General features: G+C 31.3%; 2 protein-coding genes across 2 annotated transcripts in view; both read left to right on the top strand.

The window, feature by feature from the left end:
- Window positions 1-2924, top strand: part of LOC139495842 (talin-1-like) — a 123993-nt gene extending 121069 nt beyond the window's left edge. Inside the window, exon 57 of the mRNA XM_071284241.1 lies at window positions 94-2924. The gene's annotated coding sequence lies outside the window, so the exon portion shown is untranslated. The remainder of the gene's footprint in view (window positions 1-93) is intronic.
- A 13872-nt stretch (window positions 2925-16796) lies between these two features.
- LOC139494892 (uncharacterized) lies at window positions 16797-20530 on the top strand. Its single transcript, XM_071283034.1, has 2 exons — window positions 16797-17437; window positions 20026-20530. Exons 1-2 carry the CDS (start codon window positions 16798-16800, stop codon window positions 20418-20420), a joined length of 1035 nt encoding a protein of 344 aa, XP_071139135.1. The 5' UTR covers window position 16797; the 3' UTR covers window positions 20421-20530.
- The last annotated feature ends 2695 nt before the right edge of the window (window positions 20531-23225 follow it).

Below are 23225 nucleotides of genomic sequence, written 5' to 3' on the forward strand. Positions count from 1 at the left end.
AAGGAGAGGAAGGCTGGGAGAAAGGAGAAAAAGTTAGAGAAAGGAGAAAAAGTTGGAGAAAGGAGAATTTTTTTTAATTTATCTCAAAAGGAGATGTTTTATTCTAATGGGAGAAAGGAGAACGGGGGTAGGAGAAAGGAGAAGAGGGGTGGGAGAAGGGAGAAGGGTACCCCCCTGTCCTCCCCCTCAATAATATCCTGTCTGTTTACTTATTGAGTGGCACATATTTATATGTTGTAATATTATCGGAGTGTTTTTTTGGAGTAAATTTTAGGATATATTTTAGTCTTTTTATACATGTTTATACACATTTTATTTGTGATACAAGCTTATTTACACTTTGAACCAATCTCTTTCTCTATGATTTTGTCAATTTTACATGTTGACTTTTTCGTAGCTGAAAGGTTCATAAGTTTTATTTTTTCAGTGTGGCATAAAAAGCTAAACAATTACAGTCTGTTTTTCAAATAAATGATTGTTTTGTGATATTGATGTTTATTTAACTACACAGAAATGTTTTAGAGACGTAAGTTTGAAAATTGTCAGAGTTTACTTTATTGTGTCATCAAAAAGGAAAACAAAACCAAAATTGCTCAATAATTCATTATAGTTGTGATTTCAGTGAGAATTAGCTTAATCAGGTAATTGGTGATGCCTGTAGCAAACAAGTATTTGCTTTTGCCTGTCCTAATCGGGGAATTACTTACACCAGTCCCACGCGATGAGGTGAAATAAAGTACCGTCTTAAGGTGTCTATAGTACACATTTTTGATAAGTTTACTGTCAGTACTCCGAGATAATTTAAATAAGATGCTGTAATGACGATCTATGCTAAAGTTGAAAAAGACTAATTATTATGTAGGAAAACTAACATGTTTAAAAAAACTAAGTTTATTGATATTCATTGTTTTCCTTATAAGCCATATACAGTTGTATTTTCTAATGCTTTAAAACCTAATCACATTTTACATAGCTACAGTAATAGTCAATTGAAAATTAAAAAGTAGGTTATATTTTATATTTACTATGCAAATTTGCCTACCAAAGATTTTTTTCATCTTTCAATAATTTATTTCTCCTTGATAATTATGTGATGTTAAAGTATATTCAGACTTCCAGTAGGTATTTTCCTGAAATATTTCCAATAAAAGGGTTGATATGATTTTATTAGGTAAAAAATATCAATGATTATTTTACAACATTAGAAAAATGATGCACCTATGTGCCATTAGTTTCTAGAAGATGTAAACTGAAATTTTCTAATTATGTTATCTTTGCCTTTCCATATTTTATTGTTGTATTATATGTAATGTGATAATGATATAAAAATCATATATAAATAATTATGTTGATATTGTAGAGAATATTAAAGAAATGAATAAGTATTTAATTTGTATCTATGTCACCTAGTTTTAATCCCATAAAAGCATACATTTTGGTAAAGGAGTGTTAAAAATGTTTACCAATTTCAACAGCAGTCATGAAAAATCAAACATTGGACAATTATCAGATCATTTCACAGAATATAGGCTGTATTTTAAACACATTTGCTTGATTTATGAAAATAAGATAGAAAATATTGGAAAACCAAACAATTTTCTAGATAAAAGCCTAAACATAATGGCCCAAGTCAAATATGGGACACAATTAAAGTGCTCATTATATTAAGTGTCCTTGATATTCATTCAATTTGTTAAAAGACGTATACAATTTTATAGAAAGCATGTTTTCTGTTTTGATCAATGTATACTTTTCATTTGAAGTATTCTGTTGTAGGTAATTTGTTATTTTATATATTGCTTTGCAAAGTTATCACTAAGTGGCCTTTATAGATTTTTTAGATTTTTTTATAAATCTGTTAGCATTCTATTTCTCATAGATACTGTATACTACTGTATTCTGAATATGGTATTAGGAAGTGAAGTTTTATAATTGGACATGCCAGATGGTTTATTTTGGTTTCATTTAAATTTTTTATTATTAAAAGGGGATTTCAGTAATACAGTCCATTATTCCAACATTCATTTGAAGGGAAAGCTGTTATGGCTGAAAAAAATGAATATATTTCATAAATAAGGAAACAGGAGGGTCAAAATATATGAAATAAAATCATAATAATTTTAACTCACAAAGAAATATATAATTTGAACAATTTGAAATTGTTGGGATAATTTATTAACTGCGGTAGTGGGGAGCTTGCTCGGATTTAAATACAGCATATTGTTATATAATTGTATGGAGTGTACAGAATATATCCAGTGCTTCTACATAAAATACCAGTCCATTATTGATAGAATTTTGTATATATTAGCTCTGTTGCTTAGCAACATAATATATTGAAAGATATGTTATTTACATAATTTGCACTTTTTGTTTTATAATTTATATACTGTACCTGTGGCAGATGATGTCATTAGAAGATCAGACAAAATGTCAGTTAGAATGTTGACAATTATAAATAAAAAAGAAATCCACTTCATTTTAGTTCAGCATTAGATTAGGATTAAATTTATTATATTTTGATCAGTTTAAACACATTTTCAAGTTAATCATTGAACAGAGATTCTAATAAGAGGAAATTCAGGTTTAACCCTTTGTTCTTTCAGTTAGCTGTAGATTATGTTTAGGGCTATCCCAGAACTAGTAGTAGGAGGATGGTAGGGGTTTAAAAGACCACCAGTATTAATGATGTTGGGATTGGATACACGTTTTCACACAATCATGTTTTCAATTTCTAATTTGAAAAGGGTTTTACTTAATTATGAAATTAAAATACTGAATCGGACTAAGGGAAAGATTCATTGTAATTTCTTGTTTTTGTTTGTTTTTAATGACATCTCTGCCTAACTAATTTGCATATCATTAAGAAATAAAGCTTGTTTGTATTATAAATGTTGACAATAATAAATGAATTAATATTTGTACTTTGTTTTGGTATGTTTTGTTTATATTTACCAATAGGTGTCACCAATCTTGCAGCCTCCATCACAATTTATTCTAACCGTGTCAATTTAGTGTTATACAGTAAAAAGAAAACATATTTCGTAAATGCCTCACGTTGTGTAATGGATTCGGTCCCTTTGCTTACTTGGATTCAAACATCTCTGATCACTGATCAATCAACTGGAGATGTTGACTCTTTTAGTAAAGATTATGCTACTACCTTATTCTAGCTTTTATTGAAGTTTTTATCGCTAAGAAAAGGTTCAAATTCTTTGTGTCAGCAGTTTTTGCACATTTTTTTTTCTTTGTGTTTTTATTCTAAATGTGGTTCTTTATTCCTGATATTTGATTCATTTCTTCTATATTTCTTTTTTATAGGGGGTGGGTGGATGTGACAAATATTGCATTCATGCAGTCAAACCCCTTAATGATAGTTATCAATTTTACAGACTTTATGAGCTCACCTGGCCCAAAGGGCCAAGGGAGCTTTTCCCATCACTTGGCGTCCGGCGTCGTTCGGCGTCGTCGTTAAGGTAGCACTACAGTCTAACAATAATTTTTTGAAGATATTTTTTTTGTCATATAATTTTGAAGTAAGTATTATTCTGCACAGTGTGTAAAAATTCCAAAGTCATTATCATATTACAACATGGAGTAAATTGATAATAAACGTATGTAAATAAAAGCACATGGTAAATAATCTAAATATATAGGCATTTGGGAGGGGCTAATATGTCAATCATCTGTTGATACCAGTGTCCAGCTGTTAATCCCTGACCACAAGATAAATATTGTAGTCCTATTTCATTGTTTTGCAACAAAAATTATTAATTTAACATGGAAGTGAACATAGAACATGTAGAAAAGGAAAAAAACTAAAGGGAAAAAATCTACCAAAAATGAAAAAAAAAATACCACTGAAAAGAGTGAGAAAGTATTTTTGAAAGCCTTTGACTGCCTGTATAAATTTCTTCTCTTTGGTCTTCTTCATTTAAATAAAGTTTTATGCATTTTAACTAATTTTCAGTTTATGTGTAATTTTTCAGTTCCATTAAATAAAAAAATCATGTATAAATTTCTTCTCTTTGGTCTTCTTCATTTAAATAAAGTTTTATGCATTTTAACTAATTTTCAGTTTATGTGTAATTTTTCAGTTCCATTAAATAAAAAAATCATGTGAGAAAGTGTATTTTCAAGAAAAGGGTGGCCTTGATCTTTTTATGAACATGTTTTTGATGCACACTTTTAATGTTTAAGCTAATTTCAGACATAGTTTATTTCTTTTTTAAAATTCAAATGAAAATTATTCTTTATATATATAGAGAATAATGATGTTAAACATTGAATAAATGCAGCTGGTCAATCATGTTATTCTCTTATCTAAGACTGTCTGGAAAGAGGCGGAGCTTTGTCTATTTAATTACTACATCACAGATGTTGGTCAAATCTGTGACGTCAAACTCCCGCCAAATGCCAAGTTAGTGTTGGACAGTTCACATATAATGCAAAATTTATAGCATTAGAACATCAAAGACAAAAAGTTTGTGGTTCTATTGATATAGTAATGGTACCTGAACACTCCTGGGGTGTTCCCAGTGGAATGCTTGTATTTATATTGACTTTATAGGGGTTCTAAGGGGGAAATTCAGTTTTTAGGTCATTTCTCAGAACAATTTTTCATGAGAATTGTAAGGAAAAAATGTAAATAAAAACTTCATGGGTACCCCCTTTGGCTTGACCTTGATATATATGATTAAAGGGTGTATTTTCTACAATACCGTGTCCCAGTTTTTGGATAATTTGTTTCTAAATGAATTTATAGGTCTCCAAAGATGAAAGGTGAAATGAGGTTAAATCAATACATCTCCTTACTGAAGGCATATATCAAAAATCTAAGACACAGTTTTGGAGATTGTATATGGTTGATTTAAGGGATGAAATCAAATTTTTACTACCATTTGACATGCATGTGCCATTTTCATCCAAGTTGGAATACCACTGTTGATTGGAGTCAGAACATTCTGACTGTAGTGCTACCTTAACTTTTACAAAAATCTTCTCTGAAACTACTGGGCCAAATTAATCAAACTTGGCCACAATCATCATTGGGGTATCTAGTTTAAAAAATGTGTCCGGTGACCCGGCCAACCAACCAAGATGGCCGCCATGGCTAAAAATAGAACATAGGGGTAAAATACAGTTTTTGGCTTATAACTCAAAAACCAAAGCATTTAGAGCAAATCTGACATGGGGTTATAATTGTTTATCAGGTCAAGATCTATCTGCCCTGAAATTTTCAGATGAATCGGACAACCCGTTGTTGGATTGCTGCCCCTAAATTGGTAATTTTCAGGAAATTTTACTGTGTTTGATAGAGATGAACTGTAAACAGCAATAATGTTCAGCAAAGTAAGATCTACAAATAAGTCAACATGACCAAAATTGTCAGTCCACCCATTAAGGAGTTATTGCCCTTCATTGTCAATTTTTAACCATTTTTCTAAAATTTTAGTATTCTTTTAAAAAATCTTCTCCTCTGAAACTACTGGGCCAAATTTAACCAAACTTGGCCACAATCATCATTTGGGTATCTACTTTTAGAATGTGTGGCGTGACCCTGCCAACCAACCAAGATGGCCGCCATGGCTAAAAATAGTACATAGGAGCGAAATGTAGATTACGGCTTATATCTCTGAAACCAAAGCATTTAGAGCAAATCTGTGTGAGGATAAATTGTTCATCAGGTCAAGATCTATCTGCCCTGAAATTTTCAGACAAATCGGACAACCCGTTGCTGAGTTGCTGCCCCAGAATTAGTAATTTTAAGTTTTTATACGCCCGTCGTCTTTTAGACGGGACGTATTATGGTATACCTTTGTCCGTCCGTCCGTCGTCCACACTTCGGACAATAACTCAAAAACACTTTCACCAATTTCCATGAAACTTAAGTGAATTGTTTATATCTATTGACGTAAGCTCCCTTTCGTTTTTTTTTAATTTCAGATTTTAAGTTTTGGATTTATGGGGCTTTATTCATAAAAAAGGGGGGATTTTCAACACTTCTGACAATAACTCAAAAAGGCTTTCACCAATGTCCATGAAACTTTGGTGAATTGTTTATATCTATTGATGTAAGCTCCCTTTCAATTTTTATAAATTTCAGATTTTAAGTTTTGGATTTATGGGGCTTTATTCATAAAAAAAGGGGGATTTTCAACACTTCGGACAATAACTCAAAAAGGCTTTCACCAATGTCCATGAAACTTTGGTGAATTGTTTATATCTATTGATGTAAGCTCCCTTTCAATTTTTATAAATTTCAGATTTTAAGTTTTGGATTTATGGGGCTTTATTCATAAAAAAAGGGGGATTTTTAACACTTCGGACAATAACTCAAAAAGGCCTTCACCAATGTCCATGAAACTTTGGTGAATTATTTATATCTATTGATGTAAGATCCCTTTCAATTTTTATAAATTTCAGATTTTATATTTCCGTGTTATGAATTTTTATGCTTAAAAAGGGGGGATATTCCAATTTTGGGACAATAACTAACACTTTCTCAAAATTTTATGCAACTTTGATAAATTGTTAATATCTATTGACATGCCCTTTCCATTTTTATAAATTTTAGATTTTACGTTTTCTTAAGTAATGAATTTTTATACTTAAAAAAGGGAGATTTTATGAAACTTTGGTGAATATATTAATGTAACATCCCTTTTGATTTGTATATATATTTCTAGTTGATCATATAAATTCATTTAAAGCATAAAAGACAAGTTAAAAGAGCAACGGGCGTATCATGCGCTAAAGCGCAGCCCTTTATTGGTTATTATCTTGAATATTATAATAGATAGAGATAAACTGTAAACAGCAATAATGTTCAGCTAAGTAAGATCTACAAATAAGTCAACATGACCAAAATTTTTAGTTTACCCCTTAAGGAGTTGCCCTTTATAGTCATTATTTAACAATTTTCATAAATTTTTGTAAATTTTTGTAAATTTTTTGAAAATATTTTCCACTGTCAAGTTCATTATAGATAGAGATAATTGTAGCAAGATGAATGTCCAGTAAAGTAAGATCTACAAACAATGATGTGTTTGTAGATCTTACTTTATTGGACATTCTTCTTGCTACAATTATCTCTACCAAAACACAATTTTGTCATGAATTTATCTGTGTCCATTGTATAATATGCACATAGACCAAGGTGAGTGACACAGGCTCTTGAGAGCCTCTAGTTACTACTGTTAAGATTGTTTCCAAACCAAGTGCATCGCGCATTCTTCACATCCTTATGACAAACATTTATGAAATGTATACTCATAAAAGTTAAAAGAATGCAATTGTATCATCTCCAGTGCGTTTCAGTTTCAAGCAGAAAGTCGATATCCAAACCTAATCATGCTTCAGAAATATATAGTTTTAGTTTACCAATATCTTTATATAGAGTATTAGTGAGAAGAGTAGAATGTTGACAAATATCTAGCTTATGTATGTTAAAATGAGCATATATCATGAGGTGAAAGAATTCAATTGTTTATACTGCTATACTGTTAGGTGAAAATGTAAAAATATGGGGTACAGCAGTCAACAACTTTGTCAAAGAAAGAAAAACAAGATAGTATGTAGTCACTCTAAAGACAAAGCAAATGCGCAAAAATGAAAGACAAGGACACAAAAAATGACCATACCACAGTAACAAAGATTCACAGAACACAATTCAAAGTCGATATTTGATTAAAACATAACTATAACCTCTCTTCACATCGACTGAATAAAAAGATACGAAAACTACACAATTGAAACATACAGTGCATGGTAAGCTACCATAGATTACATATAAACGTTAAAAGCATAGTTTGCAAAATAAAGTAGAGCCGACCAAAAGGGATATCACGAAAAATTGACTACACAGTCAAGGTTAAAAATATATAGACAAATAAAAAGAACACTATACCTCACAAAATATACAAGTATATCGATATCACAACAAAGACATCAGACATCCATTGCCTTTTCAAAACTTCCACCAAACTGGAGGAAGGGATTATTAAACCAATCGAATTAAAAAAAACCTATTGACCCTTGTGAAGAGTCAGTACTGATAATAAAATCAATAATAGGTAAATGCTACATGTACTTGGTAAACGGTTAGAATTTAGGAATTAATGAATAATCAATTGACAATCAATAGAATATAGGTGGACTTAGGTAAACTACTCTGTGATGAAATATATAATTAATGGTGCCTCGGAATAACCTTTAAAACATAATAAATGTATACAGGATTAATATAAAAAAAATATCCCTCTATCACAGATGCTGACTTACTTCCTAAAGTGCATCTTTAAGGAAGTTCCGACTAACATGTTTTGTTTTTAAAATTTGAAATAGGAACATAAATGTAAACAAAACCAAATGCAGTGTTTTTGGACTTTTTGTCAGTTATTTTTCCTTTTGGTCATGGTATTATCTGTTCAAGTAAATTATTTTTTTTTAATTACCCCTTTAGAATAATCTATCTGTACAATGCACTTCGAAAAGAATTTAAATATTATCTATAGGGAAAGTTACCGACTTTTCATACATTATACTTATAATTTTAAGCGCAAAAAAAATTCAGATCCTGAGAAATAATTCAGCTACGTATGTATAAAAAGGAAGTTGGTGCAAATGATTGTTTTCTCCTTCGAGGCGATCTGAACTTTAAACACACAAGACAGTATTAGTCAAAATGTGTAACTGGTTTAATTTAATAACCACAACTTCAATAAAGAGTTTAAAATAATTGAAGGCACCAAGCAATGAAAATATGAAGATATGATAGATAAAATTCGGATTATAAAGCAAACTGAGTGCTTACCTTATAGGCACTGGCTACGGTTAAATGGAAATGTAACAATACTAAAAATATTATTGTTACATTGGAGACTAATTGCCAGAATGCAAAGTTGGGTGAGGAACCGATTAATTACAAATGTAACGATAATTACTGAGGCTACGGTTACATTATGTTATTGTTACATGCAAAACAGCAATGTACGCTAGATTGATTAAACTTAAATCTTCTATAGTTGTATTGCTTCATTCTTTCATATGTACTAAACAATACTTGTAATTTAATACTGATAAATAATAAAATATTATTATTCAACAAATGGTGTACAACTTGAATAGTTTTACTACGTATTAATGGTTTTGATGTTCTTAAAGATACTACTCAAGATTAGGAGTGTGACTGTCAAAGGCGAAAAATATAGTTCAATGGTTTCACTTTTTTAAAGTATTTAACTGCACACCTACTCTTATTACTGTCATTATACTTTGGACCAATTTTGTTTATGGTGAAAAAAATAAAACTTGGGATGCGTTTTAACCGAAACTGAAACAATATCAAGACATACATTTCATACAGCTTTATAACTTGACGCAAATTGATAATCAAAAGCAAAGTTTGTTAACTGTAACTTAAATACTAAGAAATTCTGTATGTACACGTATCCGTGGAGGACGTAATTTCGTTCATCAAAAATGTGTCGGACTTTAAAAACAACTTACTGGATTTGTAGAAATTGTCATTATAAATAAAAAATTACAATAAATAAATTGTATGTTATAAATGTATGTAATAAATGTCCTCAACTTTTATTATTTAGTACATATTACTAGTCCCATCGTACATTGCTTTTTTTCATGTAACAATAACGCAATGTAACCGTAGCCTCAATAATTATTGTTACATTCGTAATTCAGGTAGCACTACAGTCTAACAATGATTTTTTGAAGATATTTTTTTTATCACATAATTTTAAAGTAAGTATTATTCTGCACAGTTTGTAAAATTCCCAAGGTCATTATCATATCACAACAGGGAGTAAATTGTTAATGAACTTATGTAAATAAAAGCACATAGTAATTAATCTACATATATAGGCATTTGGGAGGGGCTAATATGTCAATCATCTGTTGATACCAGTGTCCAGCTGTTAATTCCTGACCACAAGATAAATATTGTAGTCTTATCTCATTTTTTTACAACAAAATGTATTTATATAAACATGGAAGCGAACAGAGAAAAAAATCTAATGGGAAAAAATATACCAAAAATGAAAAACAAATACTTATGAAAAAGAGTGGGAAAGTGTTTTTGAAAGCCCCTGACTACCTGTATAAATATCTTCTCTTTAGTCTTCTTCATTTAAATACAGTTTTATGCATTCTAACTAATTATTAGTTTAGTTTTAATTTTTCAGTTCAATTAAATTAAAATAATCATGTGGGAAAATGTATTTTCAAGAAGAGGGTGGTCTTGATCCTTTTATGAACATGTTTTTTGGTGCACACTTTTAATGTTCTAAATAATTTCAGACATAGTTTATTTCCTTTTAAAGATTCAAATGAAAATTATGCTTTATATATAGAGAATAATGATGAAAAACATTGATTATATGCAGCTGGTCAATCATGTTATTCTCTTATCTTAGACTGTCTTGAAAGAGGCGGAGCTTTGTCTATATTCAATTGCTACATCACAGATGTTGGTCAAATCTGTGACGTCAAACTCCCGCCAAATAACAAATTAGTGTTGGACAGTTCACATATAATGCAAAATTTACAGCATTAGAGCATCAAAGACACAAAGTGTGTGGTTCTATTGATATAGCAATGGTATCAGAACACTCCTGGGGTGAGCCCAGTGGAATGTTTGTATTTATATTGACTTAATAGGGGTTCTAACGGGGAAATTCAGTTTTTAGGTCATTTCTCAGAAAAAAATTTCATGAGAATTGTAAGGAAAAAATGAAACTAGAAACTTTATAGGTAACCCCTTTGGCTTGTTTCTAAATGAATTTATAAGTCCCTAAAGATGAAAGGTGAAATGAGGTTTGGCACCCATATATATCTTCTTACTGGAGGCATATATTAAAAATCTAAGACACGGTTTTGGAGATTGTATATGGTTGATTAAAAGGGTGAAACAAATTTTTACTACCATTTGACATGAATATGCCATTTTCATCCAAGTTTGAAGACCACTTTTTTGGCAATTAATGAGCTATATTTTGAGATTAATCAAACCAAAAATAAATTTATATATAGATTAAAAATTCAGCTTTAAAATGAGTTAAAGATTTTAAAAATCCATTGAGATTTTTGGAGAAATTAATCTTTAAAGACTGTTGATTGGAGTCAGAAAATTCTGACTGTAGTGCTACGTTAAACAGGTCGATACCCAACCATGCATTCCGGCATTTAGTCTCCAATGTAACAATAATATTTTTATTATTGTTACATTTCCATGTAACCGTAGCCAATGCCTACCTTATATTGCGATTGGTTTGTGCAAATTGTATTAGACATCCGGTTTGTAGGACTGAGATTTGCAACAGGGTTATGATAAAATTTATGTACTCTCCCAAGTAATAAATAAAAAAGAAAATATATCATCATACATTGACGTATCTAACAGAATGATGTATTTTGCAAAAGATTTTCATAGGGAAGTCTACTTTATATAAAAGGCACAAAAAAGTAGAAGATTTCCTTACAGCAACTTAGATAGAAAATTAAGAAATAAAAAAACATTCGCTAATGATGGAGAGCCTATATTTGACACTCACTAAAATCTATAAAAATGTCAGTGGCATCTCTCCGACATCTGAAAGGTATTAATGATTTACAAATGGTCATGAACGTGCGTTATTATAGGCGAGTGACTTTAACCATAAAATAAAATTTTTAATGCACCTACCTAACACACGGCTAAGTTATATATCATTTGAAAGCTACACATATGTACTATCTGTTTTGCCCGGTCGTAAAAAAATCGTACGGTGCAATTTCCGTCAAATCAAGATCAAAGGCCAAGGACGAATAAGTGCATATTTTCTAAGATTTTAGCCTGATTGCATAATATGACTTTAATATACTAAATTCACATATGCAAACAATTTAAACTTTTAGCAGAGAGATTAACAATCATTATTCAAATGCATTTTTTAATATTTAAAGCGTGTTTTTGACAGATAGCACATGTTTCCTGAAATTCGAGTAAAAGTTAACAAAATGTGTGAAAACCCAATTTTTCTTTCTGGTGCAAATACTAATTAATTAAAACTAAGTAAAACCCTGTAATGACTATCAAAGAAGTTTTTGACATCATAAAATTTCCTAAAATTATGCTTACTTCTAATTAAACAATTTTATGGTACAAGAATTAGAAAATGGCGTTTAATATAGTAATCGCAAAAATTGGAATGTTTTTTCATGACCTTCGACCTTGATTTAACAAAAATTGCACCATACGATTTTTTTACGACCGGGCAAAACAGAAAGTACAGATTAACAGCTTTCGAATGATATATAATACAGCCGTGTGTTAGGTGGGTGCATTAAAGTCGTTAACTAAGCGTCTTTTTGAAATAAGTCACTCGCCTATTAGATAAACATATTACAAGAAGAATTAAAAAACACGAATATTACACTTAACTCCCTTAAAAATGAAGCGGAGGTTAGAAAACAAGATTTTGTTGCGCATCTGAATAAAGCCAATTCAACCGACAATAAATTTGAATATTCGGTAAGCGCCCTTGTTGCTGAATTGCAGTATCAACAAAATCAAGCTAAACTAGACATGAAACTGATGCATGATGAAATGTAGAAGTTGGGAACAGTTCATAATCAGACATTCGCTAATCTTCATAAAAATCTGATCGCTATAGAGAGAACTCAAATTTATCTATTGGAAAGCTAGACTTGGAAATACATAACATGTCAAATCGCGGTAAGTTGTGTGCGCTGTCATTTGAAAACACGAAGAACACTTTCCGCGTTAAACTGTTATAACCGAAATGAAAAAAAAAATTACGAAATCGTGTAATTGTTATTGAGTTTCTTGTGTTTAATTTGAAGTTTAGTATGACGTCCATTATCACTGAACTAGTATACATATTTGTTTAGGGGCGAACTGAAGGACTCCTCCGGGTACGGGAGTTTTTCACTGCATTGAAACCCATTGGTGGCCTTACACTTTTGTCTGCTCTATGGTCAGATTGTTGTCTCTCTGACACATTCCCCATTTCCTTTCTTAATTTTATATTTGTTTAGGGGCCAGCTGAAGGACTCCTTTGGGTGCGGGAGTTTCTCACTGCATTGATGACCCATTGGTGGCCTTCGGCTGTTGTCTGTTCTATGGTCTGGGTGTTGTCTCTTTGACACATTTCCCATTTTCATTCTGATTTTAATTGTATTTTATTACTGACATATTTCCCATAAAGGCATACAATAGTGAAAATGCTTCAATTAAAAATGAAAGAAAAGAGTGCTAAATAAAGTCCGTACGTAACTGAATTTGATATTCTTATAGTTCCCAAAATAGTGTTCAGAATAGTTCAACGGTAATTTAAACTGTACATATGATAAGACAGTAAGATTTACACCTCAAACTGACGTGATAAAAAAGAGGAATGCTGATTTTTCTTTCAATTCTAGCTCTGGATCTAACACAACCAGATGAACACATACATTCAACGCTAATATAGATATTTATTCACCATGGGCGCTTAAACAGTTTTATGAAAAAATATCTTTTACAAACCAAAGTCTCGTAATCAAATACCTTTGGAGTGAGTAATAGAAATGAATATCTTTTTTATCGCTATTTTACGAAATTTTAGAGGGTATCACAAGCCCAGTAGTCAGCACTTCGGTGTTGACATGAATATCAACTATATGGTCCTGTTACAAAACTTTGAACTTTTCGAAAAACTAAGAATTTTCTTATCCTAGGAATAGATTAACTCAGCCGTATTTGACACAACATATTTGAAAATTTGGGTCCTCAATGCTCTTCAACTTTGTACTTGTGTGGCTTTATAACTATTTAGATCTGAGCGTCACTGAGGAGTATTATATATGTAGACGAAACGCGCGTATGGCGTATTAAATTATAATTCTGGTACCTCTGATAACTATTTGCCGACAGCATAGTAGAGTGATATGAAAAATTCTCGTTTGAAACTAAGGACTGACTTGCCGTGGTCAATAAAATTGCTAAGGTAAAATAGCGATAAGCTGGTTTTCATTGATCATCTCAACTCGATTGCTTTTACCACTTTCATCGTATCGTCTAAAACGAGAAAAAACAATCGCGTTGAGATGACCAAAGATAAGCTATGACTATGTACACAATTGATAGAAAACATTGTGGTTTTTATTCAATTTCTATAATCTTTATAATTTATGTTTGACAATCATTTAGAACGATACAGAAAACTGTACTGTTACTAATGTGTAATCTTATATATGGTAATAACTTGGGTTTAATGATTTTTACTTACATACACATATCAGTTAATTTACTTACATACAAATATAGGTTATTTTTACTTTTTAATCGTTTTTTGTAACTGCATTCACAGTATGTGCAAAAGACGAGACATACGGCCGCGGAAACATCATTCCTTTTACTCGTGTGAAAACAAGATATGGAGTCAGCAATTCGACTTTGTCTACTATGGCAAGTTCTGGAATGTTTAAGTGTGAAAAGGCTGGTCTTTATCTTATAGCAGGATATCTTACGACAGACACTAAAACATATGTAGAGATTCACATGTACAAGAATAAGGCTGTACTTCTTGCTGTATTATCACCTGTTATCACTGGTGACAGTTTTCGAACAATACCTTTCTGATTCTTCAATTTCTAACAATACATGATACTATCCATATACAGACGGAAACTACAGCATTAGTTTATCCAGATTATTATTCTTGTGTTTCGTTCCTACAAATTACCAATTGTTAGACATTTTAATTCGCTGTTACGACTATGCTTCATATACTTGTTAATGGAAAAGTAGCGAAAGAATGTTTGTCAAAACACGTGCCTTTAATATGATTGATCATGACTATAGAATATCGTTTAAATAATACAGTATAAATAGGTTTCACTTAACAAATGTATATTCCATAGTCCGAAGGAAGGACTATGAAAAACCATTAAAGGGATCTTTTTTCTTTATTTCGTTTTTTGTATTTTTCTATTATATAAATTTCAATATGAAAAAAAGGAGATATGATATGATTGAGAATGAGGCAACCACTCAACAGAGACCAAATGAAGTAGATGTAACCATGTGGTCTTCAAGAATGAGCAAAACGTATTTCATATAGCAAGTAATAAAATGCCTTGTAAAAGTGTAAAACAATACTAAAAAGGACTAACCGCTGGATGAATGTGGTGGGAATAAACTGGGATGGTGGTGTAACAGTTCATCAAAAGAACTAACTGTAAACACCAGTAACAATATGCATAACTAAATAGATCGTTATCAGGCGAAAATAACTTTAAAAAAAAGGACACAAAGCACCAAAATTAGAGTACTGGAAAGCTAATTCAAAGCCTAATACAAATATTAAATTCGACAGTAGTTTAACTTTAAGAAAGTACAGAAATGATTTTATGTGATCTATAATAGCTGATATGTTTGAATGATCTAGAAAATTAATATCCACTTTAGTCTGGTAGGTATTGATTCTGGGGGTTATAGTCCTAACTATTTAGGAATTGAGTACCAAAAACAAACACTTTTCTAATTTCAGGACACATACTTGTGTTTAACATGTTTAAGTGCATTTATCTCTATGAAATGGTTCAACAAGGTTCCATACCTCAAAAGAAAGGTTTGGATTCATTTTTTGGGGTTATGGCACAACCTGTTTAAGAATTTGGGGCTACTGTATATGGTAGAAAATTCGAACCAGAAAATCCTTGGTATTCTGGGTACTTCAACATTAAATAAACAGGAAATATGTTGCGATTGATGACCCTTTTTAGTATGTGATCTGCCCTTCCAATTTCTTCGCTATGAGCGACACTGAAAAGTAAACGAACATGCGTCCGACGTTGTTATCTATTAGTATGGTTTTTGTAGCGTTGAGGTTCCAGGCTAATGATATCTATATTTGCCATGTTTGAAAGTTACACATGACCGTCAATTTTGATCTGAAATGTATACGGTCTCGAATGTTTTTCAATACATGCAAGTGAAATAAAAAAAAAATCTTCAGACAGAAAAAAAATTAAAAATTACCTTATCCTTTGTTGGTATCCAAAATACATCCTTATCCTACAATATATACTTATTATTTCCAATGAACAGTGAATCGTGTATGCATGTTAAGACGAAACAGTATCTTGTAAACCTTGAAACACACATTTTGATTCAAACCTAAAATTATTAAAGAAAGGTAAAGACTCTTTACGAGACGCCTAACTGCCTAAAATCTTCCTCTTTAATGCAAGTTTTTAGTAACCGTAAGGAGAAAGTTTGATCATTATTCAGTACAGATACTCTAGTGTCAAAAATAGGTCATGCTGACCAACATTTAATACAAAATCTTTTGCACATTAACTGCAATTTACAACGAATACAAATGATGCTTCTGAGAATCAATTCATCTACATACGTGCATACGGAGGTAGTCCTAAAGGATAATTTTACTCACCCCATAAAAGACAAACCTGCACTTTAAAGGTTTCAGAAATTTTCGACATTTGTCATTCAGTATGATTTTAAACGTCAAACTTAAGTCTTGTATCAATGATTATTAATTAATCTGACAGAAAATAACCTGTAAAGCGTATACTGTATTACGTTATCGAGATGAAAAAATTCATAGTCAAATTGTCAGTGTAGTAAAATAGGTTGTTTAAAATAATGTTATCAAAATATCAACAACTTGATCTAGATTGACTCTAAATAATTATCTCCTCAACCTTTGTACTAAATGATAAATGTTTTATAAATAAGTTGTCTGTATTTTTATCATTTCAATACTAGCCATGATGGGGATATCATGGATATTCGTAGTAATAAATGTGTTTCTTGCTTGTGATGGATTTTTATTAGATGACAGAACTAGTCCGGCGACTACATCTGGACCATTGCTATCAGACCAACATTACAACTTCCTCATCAATCTTATCACGAACGAACGACAAACGCGTGCGAAGCTAGAGCAGCATGTTGTTCGTTTGGAACAAGAATTGCTGGCAACCCAACAAGGAGTTACGGACATATACCACACAAGCTCGATCAATAACGTTACACTAGAACAACAAACGAAGAATTGGAATGCACTATACGCAAAATACATGAATTTAGAAAACGAAAACAGTTTGATGAAATCGAACTTAAATGCGCTGCGTACAGACCATACGAACTTAGAAAATTACACGAAAATGTTAGAACGAGAAGTAACATCTCTCCGACACCTAAAAGGAGTCACAGATCTACAAACAGTCCTTGATGTGCGAAATGAGACAAACATCTTACGAAAGGAATTAAAAATAACGAACGATTCACTTAACTCCGTTAGAAATGAAGCTGAGGCTAGGAAACAAGATTTTGTTGCGCTATTGAATAAAGCCGAATCTACTGAACACAAACTGAACATGGAAATCCACAACATGTCAAATCGAGGTAAGCAAGTGTTGCATCATCTCTGAACCGTCTGTAAGTTTACCTTAGTTAATACTATGAACATAATTTCAGTAACGACATAAAGAAACAAAGGAAAAGAATAATAAAAATGTTATTCAACGGACATTTCACATACTAGTAAATATACACAAACAACAAAATGTCCGAACATAATCATTATTGATCTTTTAATTTTTTTATCTTTAACGTGGAGCTGTTAAATGTAATTGAGAATGGAAATTGGGAATATATCATAGAGACAAGAACACGACCAAAGAGCAGACAACAGCAGAAGGCCACCAATGGGTCTTCAACGTAACGAGAAAATTCAGCACCCGGAGATGGTCCTCATAAAATTCTATATTTGTTCAATGAAAATTGACGTCTCACTAAAACATTTTAATAATGATATCCTATCGACAGCGAAATATTCTTCAACACAGACTGATAAAAACGATGACACCTCGCAGTCTTCACAGTTCCTCAATACATACTATAAATATAAATCTTTTATTGAAATACGATATAATTGCCATTGTCTTACTCAGTGAAAATATTGCTACACATGATAACATTGTTTACAGAATATAAGTCTTCTAGTTCGTGAGTTTTGATTTGAAAAACCAACACTATGAGGCATTTTGTACCTATGGAAAGCCACAGTGATCCCCCCGATTATTATTATTTTTCCTTTAAAAATACATGGATACAAATAAATCTTCGGCTTTTACAATCCCGCCGATTATTATAATTCTAAAATCTTCGGCTTTTCAAAATCTACGGCTTTTCAAAATCTACGGTCTTTCCAATTCTTCGGCTTTTCAAAATCTACGGCTTTTCAAATCTTCGGCTTTTCAAAATCTTCGGCTTTTCAAAATCTACGGCTTTTCAAAATCTATACGGCTTTTCAAAATCTTCGGCTTGTCAAAATCATCGGCTTTTCAAAATCTACGGCTTTTCAAAATCTACGGTCTTTCCAATTCTTCGGCTTTTCAAAATCTACGGCTTTTCAAATCTTCGGCTTTTCAAAATCTACGGCTTTTCAAAATCTTCGGCTTTTCAAAATCTATACGGCTTTTCACAATTTTCGGCTTGTCAAAATCATCGGCTTTTCAAAATCTTCGGCTTTTCAAAATCTTCGGCTTGGCTTATTAAAATCTTCGGCTTTCAAAATCTACGGCTTTTTAAAATCTTCGGCTTTCAAAATCTTCGGCTTTTAGAAATTCACCGCCGATTATTATATTATAAAATCTTCGGCTTTTAATCACCTGTCCGCCGATTATTTTCAATTAAAAAATCTTCGGCTTTTAAAAGTCTATATCCGTAAAGGCAGACCACGGCTGATTATTATCAATTGTAAAATCTTCGGCTTTTTTTTCTTCAAGAAAGGACAAGTGAAAACCTTAAACACGCAAGCACATGCAGACTATATAGTATGTATGTATATATATGAGTGTGTGCGTAAGCTGCTGTATCATTTTGAAGCCACCCTTAAAAAATAGGGGTTGACATATTAATTTACTCTTGTCCGTCCGGCTGTTCGTCAGTAAGATGCATTGTTTGCCCGGCTATCTCCTATAGTTATAAAGGTACAACTTTAATATTTTGTAGGATGTAAATACACATAAGAAGATGTGGTATGAGTGCCAATGAGACAACTCTCCATCCAAGTCACAAATTATAAAAATATACCATTATAGGTCAATGTACGGTCTTCGACACGGAGCCTTGGCTCACACCAAACAACAAGCTATAATTAACACCCCCCCCCCCAAAAAAAAAAAACTAGTGTAAAACCATTCAAACGGGAAAACCAACGGTCTAATCTATATAAAAAAAAAACGAGAAACTACAAAAAAAGTTACAAACCACATCAACAGACGACAACTACTGAACATCAAATTCCTGACCCAGGACAGGTGCACACAACTCAGTGGGATTAAACTTTTTAATGGTTCCAAACCTTCTCCCTCATCGGAAACAATAGTGTAACATCACAACATAGAAAGACATATAGTTATCAATGTTTGTGATTTCGGGACGGAAAATCGACGGACAGGTGATTAAAAGCCGAAAATTTTATAATATAATAATCGGCGGTGAATTTCTAAAAGCCGAAGATTTTGAAAGGCCGTAGATTTTGAAAGTCGTAGATTTTGAAAAGCCGTAGATTTCGAAAAGCCGTAGATTTCGAAAAGCCGTAGATTTTGAAAATCCGTAGATTTTGAAAATCCGTAGATTTTGAAAAGCCGAAGATTTTGAAAAGCCGAAGATTTTAGAATTATAATAATCGGCGGGATTGTAAAAGCCGAAGATTTATTTGTATCCATGTATTTTTAAAGGAAAAATAATAATTATCGGGGGGTTCACTGTGGCTTTCCATACGTACCCTATATCACTATTATTATTACTATTATAATTATCATACTGTGTATAACGGTATATGTTGTTGTAGGTGTGAATTCTTCTTTTTGTTTTGTTTTCCTTTTTTCTAATGATTTGATCATTACTTATGTATAACTATAAGGTCAAAATTTGCATTTTACATAGGATCTTCTTTCAAATAATGTATGTCATTCTTTTTATAGCTGCATTTACAGTATGTGCAACTGAAAATACATATTCCGACGAGAGTATCATTATGTTTCCTACTGTACAAACCAGAAATGAAGTAAGAAATTTAACCTTGACTGATATGGCAAATTCTGGAAAATTTAGATGTGAAAAAGCTGGTCTCTATGTTATATCAGGATTTTTCATGACAGATTCAAAAGTATACGCACGTCTCGATTTATACAAGAATGATGAAAGCATTGCTAAAACTTATTTATCAGTGACTGCTGGTTACAGTTTTCAAACAAGTACTATTTTGATTCTACAATATTTGAATATAAATGATACTATCTATGTAAAGTCCGGAAGGACAATGAAAGTTTACGGTGATACATATTCATGTATTTCGTTCCTACAGCTTACCAATTGATACACTGATACAGCATCTTATACACAAATTTTATATATGATAAATAATGCAAATTTGAAAAGCCATTTAATATAATTTTCATTATCGTCAAATGAAATGTTGATGGGATCCCGTTTGTGTACTTTCTATTTAATATATCCTGTGATTGTTGTAATCGTAAATTTTGATTTTGATTACAAAAATTGTTTATAAATATCTATGCTTTCTGTGAGGTTTTTTTTTTAACTTTGACAATATAAGTACTGAACATCTTATTTATTTCTTGTCTTGTTTATAAAGTAGATTTTTCAAAACGAATGTGGAGGTCATGCAAGCGTTTCTTTAATCTATTTTCATGTCGATTACAAATTATACATTTACAGATCTATATACTTGAAACGAAAGATTTATTAGGTTTGGTCATAAAGACTGTTCAGTTACGATCATAATAGATGTTTTTAAAGTGTCAGAATGTTTTATTTCGATTTATGCTCTTTTTGAAAGTATACTTTCAAATACAAAAAAACCCTTCTAAATGTAATATATTTTTTTAAATATATATATTCCTACAAACGACGAATTAACACAATCAATAGGTTTTTGCAAGTTAGTTGTTGAAGCTTGTGATCACGATTTACTTTAGTAGTTTCTAGTTTTGGTAAATACTTTATGTTGATTTTAACGTAGTGAACACGGAATTTGACAAATAGTTAATTTAACAAACACATGTTCATTGGAGAAAAAAAGTTGTGAAACGCATATTATATTGTTATATCAAGTTGTTGAAACCCAAAGTTAATTTTCAATGCTGTTTGAAAAGGCCATTTAAAATATTTGTAATCGATCTGCAAACTCAACCTATAAATATAAATCTTTATCTCTGAACCTAATGATAATATTTGTTAGCTTTTCTTATATGTAATGCAGTATTTATTCATTAATAATTTCAATAACAGGTACGACGAGTTTCTCGTGGATATTCGCAGTGATATCTTATTTGTTTCTGTGTTGTGAAGGATTTTTATTAGATGACAAAACTAAACCAGCAACATCATTAAGGTCATTGCTGACCGAAGAAAATTACAATGCCCTTTTTAATTTAATCGTACACGAATGACAATCGCGCGGAAAGCTAGAGCAACAGCTATCACGTTTGGAACAAGAACTGCTTGCAACCCAACAAGGGGTTATGCATCATTGTAAATATAACGGAACTTGATGGGACTGTCATCAAAGTGAGAGGTTTAGCGCTATAAAACCAGGTTTAATCCAACATTTTCTACATTTGAAAATGCCTATACTAAGTCAGGAATATGAAAGTTCTTGTCCATTCTTTTTTGATGTGTTTTGTTATTTGTTTTTGCCATGTGATTATGGACTTTCCGATTAGATTTTCCTCCTTGGTTTTGATTGTTATTTTCTTTCTCTAAGTTCAGTATTTTTGTGATTTTACTTTTTACATATACCACATGGGAAAATTGTAATATAATACGCACAGGATGCAACGATTTAAAGGCTAAAAATGTTTTATTGAAATTGAAAGTTGATTTTCTTGAATGGAAGCATTCAAATTTGAGTTTTTGTATTGTTATAGCTATTACTATGTTTTGTTGATTATGAAGCAAATTAAAAAAGATAAAAGGATATCCAATCGTAAAAAAAAAAACAAGTTGAGGTGGCTGAGACTTTATGAACAATTGGCAATTAAATTTGAACTTCAATGTATATGAACATATGCATGATGAAGATTTATTTGAACAATTACCATGTAATGATCTAAAGGGTGTCATTGTCTTAAATTTAAGGGTGTCCAACATAAACCAGGTCATCTATGGATTTAAGTTTTACAGTAACCTATAAAAAAATATTAATTTCTATAAATTGCTTTCGAATTTAGGTTTCAACAAATATTTCTTTACATTCTTTAACTCAAGTTTTAAATAGTATTGACCACAAGCGAAAAGTAGTGATCACAAAAAAGATTTCAAGTGCACCCTCAGATCATAGTTATCCATGGTTCCAGTAAACCTTGCATTATTTTTGAGACATTTGTCCAAATTGAAAATGAGAGAGAAACCAACATAGTCATTCAAAAATGAAAAAAAAATGTATCATTAACAACATACTATGGCCACAAATAAAAATAACGAAAGGAAAAACAACAATAACAAATATAACATAAAAAAAGTAATCTAGATTGAGCACCCGTATCCGTACCAAACTACGGGGGTACACTTATGCGCTCCAGAAGGTAAGTAGTTACTTCTCTAGATATGGAAACAATTTTAAAGTTTTTATACATTTCAGAATAATTAATGATAACAGTTTATAGTTTATAATATCTGACAGTCTTTTTCAACAATAACTAATCGTATTGAATAAGACTCTTTGTTCATAATTTAATACAGTTCGAACGATTCTTATCTTAAATCTAAGACTACTATATCGTGTAATAGTTGTCTCAGCTTAAATAAACAGTGAATATTATGGCGATAGTTTTACAGTTATAAATTTGAGATGCAGACAATATTCAAACCTGTCTTCTTACTTCCTCATATTTTTAAAGAAATTGATTTTTCGAACAGAGAATCAAAATATTAACATCCGTTTTGGTAATTCAGCTCGTAACGTCTCTAGTGTTAAAACATATTGGGTTTTCAATTGTTCGAGTTTGAGATTTTCCAAAAAAATCATAAGGACGCATGAAACTTTAAAATCGTTATTTTTATTGAATGTAACACACGTTGAAATCGATTACAGGAACATACTTATTTGTTGCATTCCAATCTGTTCTGCACGATATCGTTATTATCAAAAATTAGATTA

Source organism: Mytilus edulis, chromosome 11, assembly GCF_963676685.1.
Source record: "Mytilus edulis chromosome 11, xbMytEdul2.2, whole genome shotgun sequence".
NCBI classification, from domain to species: Eukaryota; Metazoa; Mollusca; class Bivalvia; order Mytilida; family Mytilidae; genus Mytilus; species Mytilus edulis.

Excerpts from the sequence above, each read along its gene's own strand:
- LOC139494892 (XM_071283034.1), top strand. The coding sequence starts at position 16,798 with ATGATGGGGATATCATGGATATTCGTAGTAATAAATGTGTTTCTTGCT. Across the intron at positions 17,438-20,025 it reads CCACAACATGTCAAATCGAG|CTGCATTTACAGTATGTGCA; the intron begins GTAAGCAAGTGT and ends TTCTTTTTATAG.